We start from the raw sequence: 13,565 nt of genomic DNA, 5'->3' as shown, positions 1-13,565 counted from the left end.
CAAATTATGGCCAGTATATATTTGCGGTATTTTTAAAATAAAGAATACTGGTCATAGTAGTTTAGATTCCACATAAAACTCTAGTTCGTGTGGCTAATGACTGCAAGAATATCTTTTGTAAAACAGCAAACTTACTTGTATTAATAATAGTCTACTTATGTAATTTTCATGAAATCACCTAGAAGGTTGTAATTTAATTGGTGATTGACTAAACAACGTTGTTAAATTCCAGAAAACTGTTTGTTCTCACCTACCATGTGCAGAAATTTTGATTTGATGCCATCCAGGCTGCCCACCTGTCAATTTCAATAATTCATTTTAAACCAAATGGCAGAAAAACAGATCTCTGTTGGGCAATCTGTGGCTGAGGATTAATTGATTTTGTTGGGTAAATGCCAAATGTGTTACTAAATATATTTTAACCATTAACATCATACAACGTTTATTTATGTAATCGTGTCAGAAACATACATTATATCACAGTAATATCAGGACAATAACAAATCATTTCTGATGATGGAAGGTAACGGTGTGATTAAGCTCTACATAAACACAAATTAACTAAATGTGGTGTGACCAATTTGCAGCTAAAATCATGGGAGTGTTAAATGTACTTTTTTTCTGCCCTTCAAAATTCGAACCTCTTCAGCTGAGTTTTAAATTGCCACCCTGGGATCTGGGAGCTGGTACTTTACCACTGTTCCACAGAGTGAGCAGCTGTTTAATTAAGATTTATCCTATTGCTGTATTTAATTTACTGTATATTCATGTTGATTCATTGGAGCACATGATAAGGCTTATTATTTTTTCATAGTTTGAACTTGGCTACAGTCATAAAAGGAAATCATGTATGTTGATATTCTAAATGATTATTTACTTATATTTATTTACTTCTGTTATACCTGTCCTGTTATATGCATAACGGTATAAAGATTCAAACATAAGTAGTGTAGGCCTATTTACTTGTGTATTGGTATCTCCTTCTTTTCAAATTTTTTAAGCAAATGCTTAAGGAGAGATATGCTTGTCTTATCAGATGAGAGGAAAATTGAGGTACGAAAAAGTTATGATCTTCCATCACTTATGTTGAAGCTGGTTGGATCCTCAAGAACTCCACCATTAGCTTTTATTGATAGGAAATTTGTATATCTGTCTAATAAGTCAATAAAATACATTTTTCTATTAATTTACAACGTTTTGTTAAAATGTGTCTCCAGGGTATGGGATTCTTGTGAATATTCCAAGTGATGCTCCATCCTGTTAATAAAGCAAACTGCGAGTTAAATTTATATATTAATATAAACTATTCTTATATCTGCCTCCATAGTGTAGGCTAATGGTTAGTGCTGTTAGCTGATATCCTTCGGGGCCTGGGTTCAATTCCCAGTATTGCCAGAAATTTAAGGATGGCAGGAGGGCTGGTATATGGTTAAAGTGCTTTATGCAGCTCACCTCCATTGGGGGTGTACCAGAAAAGAGCTGCACCTCCTTGGACTTGAGTTCGCTAACTACCCAGCTCGATAGCTGCAGTTGCTTAAGTGCGGCCAGTATCCAGTAATCGGGAGGTCGTGGGTTCGAGCCCTACTGTCGGCAGCCCTGAAGATGGTTTTCCGTGGTTTCCCATTTTCACACCAGGCAAATGCCGGGGCTGTACCTTAATTAAGGCCACGGCTGCTTCCTTCCAATTCCTAGGCCTTCCCTATCCCATCGTCGCCGTAAGACATATCTTGTCGGTGCAACGTAAAGCAAATAGCAAAAAAAAAAAAAGTTCACTAACTATTAATGACAAAAATGGAGAAACAGCAAGAGCTTGCTAAATACCTCTGTGTGTACTAATTAAAACTTGCTACTTTAACAAGTAGTAGTTGCTGTATTTTCTGGCGTACCATAACTTTTTCTCCCATCCTTCCACTAAAAATCATGTAATGAGAATTATTTAAAGTTACAATCAACCGCAAAACAATTTATTGTTTATGAGCTTCAGCTGTCTCATATGTTCAACAGCATTGTGACTTTGAATAAAGGGGAACAGCTGTCACCTGGAAGTTGCACGCCTGTGTTATGACATTCGAATGGGAATAAATGTTGTGAAGAACTGATAATGAATTAACATAAATTAGTATTATCATCATTCAACATAATAATATTAGTTATGTTTTGTGTTTTCTTCTTTTGGCTCCATAGTTTACACATTGGAATTTCCTTTTTAGGTAGCGTGTATAAAACTTATCACAGTGCACCATTATCCTGTTAAAAACTGTGTTTCAGGCTGGAATTCGAGGAGTAGAGTACAATAGGTAGCAAACATATTGGAAAACAAACTCTGAACTGGAGAATCTGTGGAAGAGTATAACCAGAATTCCACAATAGCCAGAGTTACAGAAATTGCCTGTTTGGATCTTAATGAGGGATCATTAATTTATTCTCTATCTGGGCCTATCAGGCCCACATTCACTTTTTTTTTTTTTTTTTTGCAAACTTGTAAATGTAACATTTTCTTACAGGGAGGATGGACACACCACTATCACATCCCTATGGTTCGTGTTGACCCAGAAGGCCGTTGTGCTGTCATGTTGGTCTATGGCCGCAAGCTAGTTGTTTTACCATTTCGGCGTGACACTGCATTGGATGATCCTGATCTCTCACTTGGAGATGTGAAGCCTGGTGCTGCAAACATTAACTCCAAAGTTCCTGTTTTGGCTTCATATATGATTGTGCTGAAAGAGTTGGATGAGAAGATGGATAATGTTATTGATGTACAGTTTCTACATGGCTATTATGAGCCAACTCTCCTTATATTGTATGAACCTGTCAAGACTTTTCCTGGGTAATTATCTAATCATTTTCAGTTTATTCTAAATCATGTGTCTAGGTGATCATGACTATGATATTACATGTGTGAGGATTTCTGTACCGTATTAATATTATTATAACCAGGCAAGTTGGCCGTGCGGTCAGGGGCACATGGCTGTGAGCTTGCATCCGGGAGATAGTGGGTTCGAATCCCTTTGTCAGCAGCCCTGAAGATGGTTTTCCGTGGTTTCACATTTTCACACCAGTCAAATGCTGGGGCTGTACCTTAATTAAGGCCACGGCCGTTTCCTTCCAACTCCTAGGCCTTTGCTATCCCGTCATCGCCATGAGACCTATCTGTGTCAGTGCGAAGTAAAGCCACTAGCAAATAAAAAATAATTACAATAAGTAGAAGACCTAGTGTCATTACTCTTTAAGCATGTTACCACTGCACGGTGTTACAGCAAGTAATCATACCACACTGTTCTAGTATTTAACCAATTACAATATTGTGCTGTAGGCCTACTAACACTTGAAAATTGAATTTACAAACTACTGATCATGAAGGTATAATCACCATTTCCCGTCACCTGTCACCCCTGATTTTCATTGAAAGCCTTTGAAAATGGAATACATTAGAAAATGGAAACAAAAAACAGAGTCTAGGTAGAACTTTCTGAACAGAATGGAGCAAGATATTCTGCTTCAAAATACATTTACATTCCTAAGAACTGTATATTATGAGAATAGGTTCCTTTTTAACAGTATTGGTATCGAGGGTAACCAAAAGTTGGATGTGGTGATTAAGTAGCTGAATTTGGTATCACAACAGTTTGACCTCGTATACAAATGTTATAAAACTTAAGAGAATAAACTCATCCATTAGGTTGTGAGGTAGCAAGATGAACAGCAGATCTTCCTTATCTTTACACGCTGATGTGATATTTATTTGTTTACCAGGTATCTCTGTCAGTAGAAGTGCACTCTTTACCCATGAGCAAGTGGTTGTACCTCTTTATCCAATCTGTCATAACAATCTCCCCGTTGGCAGCACTGAAGATTGTTTTCTTTGATTTCCCATTTTCACACCAAGCTGTACCTTAATTAAGGCCATGGCCACTACCAATCTTAGCCCTTTCCCATCCTTCTGTCGTAAACCTTCAGTGTGATAGTGTGACATTAAATAAGTGGCAAAACAAAAAAAAAACAAAAAAAACAAAAAAAAAACAAAACGAAGCTTCCCCCTTCCCTTCCTCTCAATTTGCTGCACACTACCTCTGGAAAGTTCCATACAAGCTGTCGACACACTTCATAGAGACATTTGGAAAAGATTAATTTGAAGAGACTAAGCCAAGAGACATACAAGATGGCAACAAAGTCTAGAGCAGCAAACGATGCAAAAGACCAAATTGGAAGAGGTGCATTTGTACCCATACCTGGCTTCTGTTCTGCAGGCTAGGGGCAGCCTCATTGAAACCTGGCAGTTAGGTATAAAATGCTTTTGTGTGTGGTTAGCTCACCACAATACAGGTAATAGCTTTATAGTAAGTGTAAAGGTGGATCGGAACAAAGATCTAAGGAGAATTCCAGAAGCAGTGTACATCTCTTGTGCCTCCAGGCAGATGCGATAAGTGGATGGAGGTCAATGATCCACAGCCCATCCCAGGAGCTCCCTGGGTAAGTGTAGTGGAAGATGAAGAAGGAGAAGAAGAAGATGATGATGGTTTATCTTCTGGAGCTAAAAAATTATGATACTGATAATTTGAAGTTAGAGAAGAGTAAACTATTAAGCCGACCAGTTATTCATGGGGGAAGTTACAATATTTTAGATGGCTGTTTTACCTTTACTTCTTTTTTACAGTTGAGTTTCTGTATTGTATGCTAGTACTAGTAGAGTTGTGTATCTGCATTTATTTACATTTTCTAATAATTCCCTTTTTTGTGTTTCTCAGGCGAATAGCTGTGAGGCAAGATACTTGTGCCATGGTAGCTATTTCCTTAAATATCCAGCAGAGAGTTCATCCAATCATTTGGTCTGTTTCTAATTTGCCATTCGACTGTCAGCAAGCCATTCCAGTTCGGAAGCCTCTTGGTGGAACGCTCATTTTGTCGATCAACGCTCTTATTTATTTGAACCAGAGTGTTCCACCATACGGAGTCTCTGTTAACAGTATAGCTGACATCAGTACTAACTTTCCTCTTAGTAAGTATCTAAGGAAAATTATCTTTCTTGTGTTTACTTTCAGTGCTTAACATGAGCTCAACTAATCGACATTGAAAAAAATATGTGCTGTATTGGAGATATTTTTGGAGGTAAGACTTGTGTATCCTTCAGTTTTGTATTAAAAACAACCAGAGCCATTGTTGTCAGCTATTACTCATTTTCATATCTGTTTTCCACAGCTTATGTATGTATTTTTGGTGACTCCAAGTCGATCCTCTCATGAAACATCGCCAAACAAATTGCGTTGGATAGAGTGGGAGGAGTGTGTTTGGGTTCAGTGAGCTTTCATATTTGTTATTCAGCTTCTCTACGTCTGCAGCATTCTTATTCAAACAGATCAACAGCAGTTGAGATAGTGTGGTGCTAGTGTAAGTTCTCTTCAGTATGCTCACCCCTGGTTTGTGATTTGTACTTGTCACTTATATGGTTTGTTTGAACTTGTCTTTGTAATGCCCTAAGAGGCTCCATGAGTCTTTTGCTGAAGCAATATTCACCATAAAGAGTGGAATGAGGAAAACCTGGTATTAATACGTAGAATTGAATAATCCCTGCAACCTTGGGAGGAGAGGAACTTTTATTGAACTTCCTCTCAATATATGATCATAAATTACATGAATACTCATCATCATCATCAGTATCCAACTCCAGTCGCCCTGGTGTGGTTTCAAGCCTCCTCCACTCCTTTCTGTCCTTCCACTTTTCCTGCTCCATTACTTCCACCGTATTCAATCCAGCTTCTCTGATGTCCTTCTAAATCTGATCCATCCACCTTCTTCTTGGTCTTCCAACTGATCTCTTTCCCTTAACTTCTCTTTCCAATTCCCTTCTTGCTACCCGTTCCTTTTCCATTCGTTTTACATGTCTGAACCATATCGGTCTTGCTTTCTGTATGTTCTGTACTAACGGTTCTATATTTAGCTGTTCTCTGATTTTAATATTTTGAATTCTATCTCTTCTTGTCTTTTTAACCGATGTTCTTAAAAATTTCATTTCTACTGCTTGGATCTTACTATCTTGTCTCTTATTAGTTACCAGCGTTTCTAGTCCGTATGTTACAATTGGTATGAAATACTGTTTATATAATCTTAATTTTGTTCTCTTGGGTACTTTGTCATCCCATAAATGCTCTCTGACTTGATGATAAAATGTTGTACCTTTACTTAGTCTGACATTAATTTCAGGGTTGATTTCATTACTTCCATCAATAATGCTACCCAGATATGTAAACTGTTCTACATTCTCTAACCGTTCTCCATCTATGTTCACTTGGCTTCTCTTTTTCTCTTTTCCACAGTGCATGATTACAGTTTTCTTTCTACTAATTACCATTCCAAACTCCTTCAGATTTTCATTCCAAATGTCCAGTCTCCTTTGTACTTCTTTTTCTCTCTTTCCCCAAATCACCACATCATCTACAAATACCAAAGCACTCACTTCATCACTACTAATACTCTGTTTTACACGCCTTATGATTTCATCCATCAATATAATAAACAATAATGGCGACTGTGCACTTCCTTGCTTGAGACTTTTTTTTGTATAAAATGTTTCAGATTCACCACTCCCCACTTGTACACAGCTTTTACTCTAATGATACGTTTTTATCTTGTTAATTAATGATTTTGGTACATTCCTTTTCAGTAGGCATTGCCTTACATGTTTTCTCTTAACTGTATCATAAGTAGAGTTCGTGGTTTATAGCATTAAAAAATCAGAGATTTAGCGTTTTGATTTTCAAATTTAGCGTTTTTTAGCATCTAAAGGTCTCAAATTTAGCGTTTTGTAGCGAATTGGTTAAAAATAGGCGTAATGTGTTGGGAGTAAAATCATACTGTTTAATCACACATTGCTTGTCATGCAGTTTTGAATTCACTATGGAAAATAAGACAAACATCAACATAAGACTGCAAGAAGTATTAATGTACACACACGAATATGCTTATTTTCAAATTTACAAACACAGTTTCAAAGTGAAAAATACTACTCTGAACGTATTTATTTATCACAGTACAACACCTACAAGGAAGAGGAATTTCAATGATGATTGAAGTACAACATGCCAATTGTTTGAAAGGTGTCCTCCTTCATTTGAGACCGCCTATCAGTTACAATTATGTTGTACTTGCTAAAAAAAACTCTAGATCGACACTGTTCGTAGAGGCCCAAATGCACAGAAGAGCTGCCAAGGCAAAGGAAGGACTGCAAAACATTTCTTTTTCTTCTTCAAGTCTTTGATTGCAGAGTCGGTACATCAATATAGGCCATCTGTATTGCTTACATAAAAATGTCCCGATTTGTGACTTTTGGCATGCTGTGTGATCGTCACTTCGCTTCTACCCATGGCTACCAGACAATAAAATAAATCGCTACTGTATTTTTAAACGTACTAAACACCAATGTCAAGAATAACCGACTATGATCAAGGGTCAACACACAAAGAGAATGAACGTAGTGCTTGAAAGTGTATTTGCTGTTTGTTTGATTGTTCTTTGCAGTGCTCTTTAGCCAGTGAAAGAAATTTCACACATTGAATGATTTAACCCTTTGGCCTACCATTACTTTTGAAAGGAAATATTCCCTTACATACCATTTACTTTTTCGTCATTTTAACATAAATTTCATTAATCACATAGGCTACATAAGAATACACAAAGCAAAGTGAGCTTTTAGCTCGTCTATAGTAACAGGAAACCAATGTTTTTGTTCGTAAGTATTACTGGTTTCAAGGAAAGCAGATAAATTAGCAAGAAATGTAGAGGCATAGGCAATGGTTTCCTTACTAACGTGATCCCAGAACTGTGGGGTTAGAAATTCATTCCCAGCGTCCATTTCTTTTGGATTATTACCCAACCCTCTCCTCACTATAGAGTGAATTTCAAAAACTAATTTACCGGTACATGTTACAGAAACAGGCTTATTGTCAACAAGATCATAATTCCAAGTATCATTTTACTAGACTTCTCACTGGGCGAGTTGGCCGTGCGGTTGGGGGCGTGCAGATGTGAGCTCGCATCCGGGAGATAGTGGGTTCGAACCCCACTGTCGGCAGGCCTGAAGATGGTTTTCCGTGGTTTCCCATTTTCACACCAGGCAAGTGCTGGGACTGTACATTTAAGGCCACGACCGCTTCCTTCCCATACCTAGGCCTTTCCGGTCCCATCGTCGCCGTAAGACCTATCTGTGTCGGTGCGACGTAAAGTAACTAGGAAAAAAAAAAAAAAAACTAGACTTCTCTCTCGCTCTTGTTGTATTCTGGTTTTGTCACGTAGTTTCAATTGGCACTATCAACTCGGAACTGAAATCGGAATCACTTTCATCACTGTCAGTTGAAGAAGAAGAATTTTCACTCTCCAGGGAATCATTTCCACTTTCAACATCACTATTTTCAAGCTAGTTACGAATAAACTCATCCATGCCATGCTTGGATTCCGCCATGATTGTTTACAGCGAGCGGCAAAAAGAGGTGCTTTTTATTTTCCGTATTTCAGCTCAGAGTTACAATTTGCACAGAGAAAATAGCTTCAGGTATCATCTGACATCAATCGGGTAGGCTGCAAAACAAAGAGAACAAATCTCTCCGACCAGCTAACCGTGATAATGAACTTATAAATATTCCGTGCACCAGCACGGAAGTGTCCGTCAATGTATGTTACCGCTTTACGATCGCAATGGGCGCCGTAATAATTATTTCTCCTGAAATAAATAACAACATATATCTCATTTTTGAGAAAAATGCATCGTTTTTAAGATATATGTTTATTTCGTATAAAACCGAGAGTTTCGCATCTATTTCGCATAAATTGTATAATTTTGCGTTTTGAACCAATTTCGCATTTTATCGCTAATTTGAAATCGCTAAAAAACACTTGTACGGGTCATATAAGATGAAGGCACATACACTGACAAAGTTTCGACATATTTCACATTTATCGGAAATGCTAAAAATCACAAACTCTAATCATAAGCTTTTCCAAATCCAAAAATATGAATATGGTTTCCTTGTTCCTTTCCAGATGTATTTCCATTATCATTCGCACTGTAAATATCAAGTCTGTTGTTGATCTATTCGGTCTAAAGCCATATTGTTCATCCCTTTCATCCTTCCATATGGCATTGACGGCTCTGTATATCCACTGTAGTCCAATGCTTCCTGCTGCCTTAATCATATCGGCATTGAATTTGCCTTTTCCACTTGCTTTACCTTTGGTCCTTACTTTCACTGCCCTTTCAAGTTCCAACCATGTTATCGAGTTTTCTTCTCTTTCTCCATCTATTATTTCCATTTTCTTATCTCCTTCTTACTCCCAGCAGTAATCCTCATTAAAAGTTTTTCAAAATACTTTGCCATCACCTTCTGAAGACACTTTTCGTCATGTACTATGGATCCATCCTCTCTCTCTAATGCCTTGGTTTTTTCATGATTTACTCTTTTCGATTTTATTACTCTGTATAATAGTTTCTGATTTCCTCGACTATCTTGCTCAATTTTGTTGGTAAACTCTCCCCAACATTTCTCCTTTCCTTCCTTGGTACTCCTCTTTACTTGTAGTTGCAAACTTTTGTATTCCACAAGTAACCTTTCTGTCTTATTCTCATCCTTCTGATATGTTTTTTTGCTTTTCCTTATCCATTTCTTCCTTCAGCTTGTTCCTTCCTTTTTACTTTTTTTTTTTTTTAATTTTGTCTATCCACCACCGTGTCTACTTTCCCTTAACCTTTGCTTTTGTTTTCCTGCATACCTCAATTGCTGCTTCCACAAATGTCTGTCAAATTGTCCCACTCTTCTTCTCCACTTCGTATTTCTGTGTTAGGCAACTTCCTTTTTATACAATCTTGGAATTCCATTATTTTATCCTTCTTCTCAAATTCCCAAATCCTGATTTTTGGTTTCTTCTTCAATACAATTTTAAGGATTTTTACTTGTTTTAATTCCACAATTAGTAATCTAAGATCACCTTCCATACTTTCACTGGGGATTATCTTCATATTCATGATGTATCTTCCCCATTCTCGGTCTGTTGTTATAAAATCGATGACTGTTCCGTACTGCCCATCCCAATTATATAGACTGATCTTATGGCTATTTCTCTTCATAAACCACGTGTTCTTTATTATCAGGTTATTTCTGATACAAAAGTGCAACAGTTTCTCTCCATCTTCATTTCTATCGCCATACCCATGTGGGCCCAGAACTTTCTCATATCCCATTCTATCAGTTCGCACATGGGCATTCAGATCTTCCATTATCATGATCCCATCTCCAATAATATGTGTTTCCAGTTCATTGAGGAACTTTTCTTTTTTTCCACACTACATCCTGTCTGTGGAGCATACACCTGTTCTCTCTTCAGTAGTTCCTTGTTTACATGTACGTGCATTATTATAATTTGTTCATTTACATACTCAACTTCAGCTATTGGTTCAACATTCTGATTTACTACAAATCCCACTTCATTTCTTTTTTCTCTACTGTTACCCATCCAGTACAAGGTGTAACCCTTTCTTAGTTTCTTCATTCCTTTCCCTTTCCATTTTATTCACTTAATCCCAGGATGTCGAGTTTTCATCTCTCCATTAGGTCAATCAATTCATTTTCCTTTCCATTCATTGTTAGAATATTTATTGTTCCAAATCAAGTTTTGTTCTCTGATCTGACACTTGCACGAACATCAGCATTACCATCATACTGTGCAACTGTAGTCAGTGACTTGTCAATTCCATTTCCATTTTTAAACTTCCATCTGAGGCTTGCGTTATAGTTGAAAGCAAGTACAAATTTACTCATCTGCTGACCTGCTATGCCTAACGCATCTGAGGATTTTCTTTCAGGGTTTACTCCCTTAGCCTTTGAAGATCCCTCTTCTCCACAAGGCAGTGGTTTCCTCTTCTAATTTTCCCCAGAGAGGATGGGTTACATCATCCACCATCTTCGCCATTCCGAAGGTCTCCTTCTCTGCCTAAGATGCTGTTAAGGTCTTCACCCGTAACCCTGGACATGGGTTCCACGTTATACCCCGTGAGACTGGGTCCCTGCCTGAACTTAGCTCTCCTTCACTCCGGTCTACTGATGTGGCAGATACTCACCTCCGCAACGTGGATGCACCAGACAAGAATTACTCAAGTGAAGGATAGGGAAGATGAACCTGTCTCCCTTGAGCCGGGTTAATGGTTGTGTATGATGCCACAATCAAGGGCTACGTGAATACTGAGCATACAGTGAAACTCGGTTAAGAAGTTCCCGCATAAGAAGTTTTCCCGCTTAAGAAGTGTGATATTCTTGGTCCCTTGATCAATTGCATTAAGATATATGTATATTTATGCCGCTTAAAGTGTTTTGTTGTGAATATATTTCCCGGTTAAACAGTTCAAATTTTAGAGCCCCTTGAGATAGAAAATGTCTGCTCAAAGCAGCTCATGGTTAGAACCCTCCAGTCCCCGTGCAATTTGAACCAGATGCTCACTCTCACCTTGTGGAATCGAATCAAACCCATCAGTCGTAATTTCCACTCAGCCGTTTACAACAAGCAGAATAGAATCGAATGGGATTCTACGCGGGAAACACAAAGCACGCAGCGATGGTTTGATAAAACATTAATGCAGTAAGTTGCGTGCCGCGACAGGGTGAAGTCATTAATCGAGGTGGCATCAACATTAATTAAAAACCGAAAAATGTATTTGTCCACAACACAGCAGCTTCTTATGCATTACCGTACTGTTTGTTAGGAATACATGAACGACAACCGTAGGGAATGCCACTTACAAAATTGTTCACGGTAAATACTGTACATTCCAAGCCATGTCAATTATTGTACTGATATACCGTACTGTATATGGACTCCAACATGATAATATGATTTGAAATAAGGTCAACAATAATTGCGAAATAAAGTACCGTATAGGCCTAATCTACCACAAAATTGAATGTTCTAACCTGTTTGGTTTTTCATTCCCTTGCTTATTTCCTTCCAGACATTCTTTCTTACGTTGTTGTTGCAATAATGCTTATGGGTCTCGTAGAGGAAATTACGTTTTGGAACTAAAGTGATAAGATTTTCCGTGTCCATTATTAGTTAGGTGAATAAACTATTACAAAACAAAGAAACATCCCGACTCTATGCAGGAAACAGCCGACCAAAGAGAATGCAGCCGACTTGCCAGCTGATACATATTATGCCGCCAAACAGCCGGCTGAAAGTTCCCGATCGTCTACGAAGTTGAACGAATGTTGATAACCAGCTGGGTGTTGGTCAGAGGGGCCTGACACACGCACTTAGAGGCATTGCGATACCATGTGTTGGCATAAAATTGAAAGTTATTTTTATTTTTACCTTTATACGAGCTAAACATTGGATTATCGTGTCACTCGTAGTTATTACATCGCATTATTAGAACGTAGCACAAGGATGAGGAGACATGGAATAAAATTCTCGTGGGGAAAGAAACTGTTTACATTTAGATGTGCTAGAGTTGCTACTGCGCCTTTATCACTCGCACGTAATACCCCAATACTTTCCTATGCACTCATTTCTGCAACTTCAAACCTGCTTTTCTTTTCTTCATTACCTTTAGCATGAAGAGGATTAAAGCAGGAAAATAAACTAATTATTGGCTTGTGCATACGGTACTTGCGAAACAGCCAGAAACTACGGCCGTGGCCATGACAACTAGTACGAATGCAGGGGAGATATAGGCGTATGAATAGGTTCTAAGAATCTCTAAGAATACGCTGTCGATGTCCCGTCTGCTGCCGTTAACTTGAAATGTCGGGGAGTGTGAAAAACTGAGGCGGTTTATGGAAGGTTCAGTCAGTGTGCCTCAGAACACATGGAAGGGAATGTGGGAGGTTTGTAGTTCCTTGAGAAAAGAGGATTTTGATACTGGGGCTTATTTGACCCACATATTTCATTTTCATGTTCTTGACGTAACTAATGTTGAAATGTGTTGTCAACCACATCAAACACACTTATGTTAGAGGAAGAAGAACCATTTTAGTTTTGAACATATTTTTAAGTTAAATAGAATAGGACTGACAAGTTTTAACTGTGTAAAAAAACACCATTAATTTAAATTTATATTTTCATTCACAACAATCTTGACCAGCCTACAACTAACAATCAGTTCTAAATCTCCACATGTGGTTGACAACACATTCTGACATTAGTTACGGTACGTCAAGAACATGAAATGATAGGCTATAGGTGGGTCAAATGAACCCCAGTTTGTAATATCCTCTTTACCCAAGACTTATGATAGAGGAAGTTTTTGACATATGTTTAAGTTAGATAGAACAGGACTGACGACAACTTTTAATTGTGTTAGAACACCATTAATTTGTTTCCCACAGTTATGTTTTGTTCACATTTTAAAAATTATTATCCTGGCATATTAGTCTTAATAGATTATTAACGTTTGTATACTATACTGTATATGGTTAAAAAGGTCCCAAACCTTGACCTAAAGGTTATCTACAGGCTGAAGATGCCCAAATAATGGGTGAAACATGTACCTGACCTGATAAGTCTACATAAATTCATTTAGATTCAAACCA

General features: G+C 37.8%; 2 protein-coding genes across 4 annotated transcripts in view; one reads left to right on the top strand and one right to left on the bottom strand.

Annotated features, from left to right (window-relative positions):
* The window catches only part of Cpsf160 (cleavage and polyadenylation specificity factor subunit 1), a 277,975-nt gene that overhangs the window by 12,718 nt on the left and 251,692 nt on the right, over window positions 1–13,565 (top strand). For both annotated transcript variants that reach the window (XM_067151119.2, XM_067151118.2), the window contains exons 3-4: window positions 2,505–2,827; window positions 4,746–4,996. In XM_067151119.2, coding sequence (XP_067007220.1) covers window positions 2,505–2,827; window positions 4,746–4,996 — 574 coding nt within the window. The remainder of the gene's footprint in view (window positions 1–2,504; window positions 2,828–4,745; window positions 4,997–13,565) is intronic.
* Window positions 1–13,565, bottom strand: part of LOC136877253 (uncharacterized) — a 285,454-nt gene that overhangs the window by 109,939 nt on the left and 161,950 nt on the right. The gene's annotated exons all lie outside the window — the stretch shown is intronic.

This window comes from Anabrus simplex, chromosome 7 (assembly GCF_040414725.1).
Source record: "Anabrus simplex isolate iqAnaSimp1 chromosome 7, ASM4041472v1, whole genome shotgun sequence".
NCBI classification, from domain to species: domain Eukaryota; kingdom Metazoa; phylum Arthropoda; class Insecta; order Orthoptera; family Tettigoniidae; genus Anabrus; species Anabrus simplex.
The sequence above is the reverse complement of the archived record's forward strand: the minus strand, read 5'-3'. Positions and strand labels throughout refer to the sequence as shown.